Raw genomic sequence first — 2,811 nt, 5'->3', positions numbered from 1 at the left:
ATCCTCCAGAAGGTGATAACATCAAACTGCAAGTGTTACCCCTCAATCGTATATTTTCATCAGCCATATCCAGTCAAAAATAAAGCCAGACTCGTCACAGACCGTCAAGTGCAATCAATTTTTTCATAGCATTTACCACCTTCAAACACACTGCATAAGTCTTGTTGACACCTCTGTAGTTATTGACTCGGAGAAGAACATCATGCTTGGGAAAGTGGAGATGCCGCGAAAAAGAGAACAGCCCTGGACGAGATGGACTGACACGGTGAATGACATCAACGGGCTCAGGCACAGGGGCAATTGGGAGGGTGGCACCGGACCGTGCAGTGCTTTGTCCTGCTGTGCACGGGTTTGCTATGGCTCAGTCAACTCAATGGCATCTATCAACAACAACAGTTATTGCCTCTCTCACAGAAAGCACGGCCTTTGATGTAAGGGCCTTAGTCTATTCACTAACATATTTCAAACATACAGAGCAGAGCTCAGCATTAGTAAATACTCGGTGAGTGGAAGACACAAGTTGCATAGACACATGGATGTGTGCACAGGGCAGGCGGTACATACACTCACGTCCTTTCTACTTAGTAGCCCCACCTCAGGACAGAAACAAGGAAATGTTTTGTATTCAAACATTTCAAAATGCATTGGTCATTCAGGTCTTACACATTAACTAAGAAAGCTAAACTTGAAGATACATATGTATTTCTGTGTGGGTTATCTGGATTAAATTTATCTATATCTATTTCATTAACCCATTCCCATAGATGGCCGAGACAGACTTGAATACAAAAAGAGATTTTTAAGAGCACACGTCACATATTAAGAAGCTATCAGTTCCCTTCAATGCTCACTAACGTGTGAACATGTATACTGAGTACTCACCCATATAGCCAAAAACCGACAAAGGCCTTATAATGTCTACTCCAGGTGTACTGATTGGGACAAGAATCATGCTGTGTTGCTTGTGTCTAGTTCAAAGGAAAACAGATGTTAGGAAAGTTTCCTAAGAGGAAAAGCCAACCAGTTGTTAGGCAGAGTTGCAATTCTCTTTTCACAAGGAACCTCTGTACTAGATCTGCACGGAGCGGCTCCTGGGGTAGGGTGTGATCTGGAGCAATGACAGTGATTTGAAGATCAGATGTTGATGGGGGCGTCTCTTGATTGCTTAACATCACTAAACAGGACCTGCTCTACAAAATCAAGCATTTCCAGATCATTGCTTCTAATCTAAACAGCTTGCCATTTAATTATTATAGATACTATAGGAGTTCTTTTTAATACTCCTATAATGCAATGCATAGGCACCCTGGTGGTGCAGTGGTTAAGCGCCCAGCTACTATCCAAAAGGTCTGTAGTTCAAGCCCACCAGCCGCTCCACAGGAGAAAGACGTGGTGGTCTGTGCCTGTCATGGTTTCCAGGCTGGGGGCCGCCAGGGTTGCTAGGAGTGATGGCAGTGAGTTGGGTTTGGGTTACAACCTGATCCATACAGCTTTAAGAATACAGCAATACTTTTTAATACAGGACATTCCACAACAAAGAATTCACAGAAACACTTCCTAAAACGCCTTCCAAATACATTTTTTAGCAAAATACCTCTGGGAAGAATATGTGACATTTAATCTTAGAATGCATTCTGTATCATCATGATTTATGAGCCCAAATACTTGCAATTTAAGCAAGTTAAATGGCTAAGAGAAAAATTAACCCTTATTCCTCTATAGACTTCCCAACCAGACTTTTTTTTACCTGGATTCTGAAGAATTTTTGGTTTTTCCCATGACAATTGCAATTTTGCATTTTGGGTTCCCAGCTCCTACAACAGGGGAGAAACGAGGACACGTTACAACATTACAAAAGGGTATTTTCTAGTCTGACACCGCGTCCTGAAGGCTCTAACGCTTCCAAATCCATTCCTGGTCAATAACAATTCCAAAGGAAAATCTTTGATTTATTAAAAAAATACACAATGTTTCTGTACAAAACCGAACCTCACCCACGGTGGGGAAATGAAAGAATGAAAAGACTACGCCAGGCCAAGAGTGGACGCCATCAGCGAGAGCTGCTGCAGACCCCCAGCAATCACAGCGCCCGCGCACAGCTTCTTCCCTCAGATAAAACGAAAACCCTCCCTTCCAAACCATTTCAGATGTCAGCATCCTAGGAAGGTTGTGAAATTCTTGAGGATTATTTCCTCCTGTTTAGGTCTCATCTTTCATGACACATGGACAACCCAAAACTCAACCTCGCTGCCATCGAGTTGATACCAACTCACAGCAAGCCTATAGGTTAGGGCAGAACTGGCCCTGTGAGTTTCTGAGAATGTCACTGTGCACAGGAGTAGAAAGCCCCATCTTTCTCCCGTGGAGCTGTTGGTGGTTTCGAACTGCCGACCTTGTGGTTAGCAGCCCCATGTGCAACCACTACACTACCAGGGCTCATTCGACACATGCACAAGGAAGCATTAAAATTCATGTATTTATTTCCAAACCATTGACAAATAAAAGACTGAATTTCCCTGCCGCGGAGTTGGCTGAGGTGTGTCTGTTTGAGAAACTCCGTACCTATGCCGACTCATCAAGAGGCAGTGGACCTGCCTCGGTGAGCTTTGCGAGGCTGTAAATCTTAGGAAAGCAGACAGCGTGTCTTTCTGGGCGTTCACATGACCTACCTTTCAGTAAGCAGCTGAGTGCTTCATCACGGTGCCAGTGGGATTGGGTTTTCATTTCAGCGCCTATCCCAGACTATGTCGTACCCCACAGTCACACCACAGAACAGCGGAAGGGTGACTGGGAGCTGTCTGCACATCGGGG

At 44.3% G+C, this 2,811-nt stretch overlaps 1 protein-coding gene across 2 annotated transcripts in view; it reads right to left on the bottom strand.

Annotated features, from left to right (window-relative positions):
• The window catches only part of ACAD11 (acyl-CoA dehydrogenase family member 11), a 114,121-nt gene that overhangs the window by 14,575 nt on the left and 96,735 nt on the right, over nucleotides 1-2,811 (bottom strand). For both annotated transcript variants that reach the window (XM_004715988.2, XM_045297797.1), the window contains exons 14-15: nucleotides 1,748-1,814; nucleotides 883-968 (exon numbers count right to left, since the gene is read on the bottom strand). In XM_004715988.2, the coding sequence (XP_004716045.1) occupies nucleotides 883-968; nucleotides 1,748-1,814 (153 nt within the window). The remainder of the gene's footprint in view (nucleotides 1-882; nucleotides 969-1,747; nucleotides 1,815-2,811) is intronic.

The sequence above is a fragment of the Echinops telfairi genome, unplaced genomic scaffold (assembly GCF_000313985.2).
Source record: "Echinops telfairi isolate 266 unplaced genomic scaffold, ASM31398v2 ScPeMD7_7422;HRSCAF=8460, whole genome shotgun sequence".
NCBI classification, from domain to species: Eukaryota; Metazoa; Chordata; class Mammalia; order Afrosoricida; family Tenrecidae; genus Echinops; species Echinops telfairi.
Note: the sequence above shows the minus strand (reverse complement) of the source record. Positions and strands in the feature narration are given on the sequence as shown.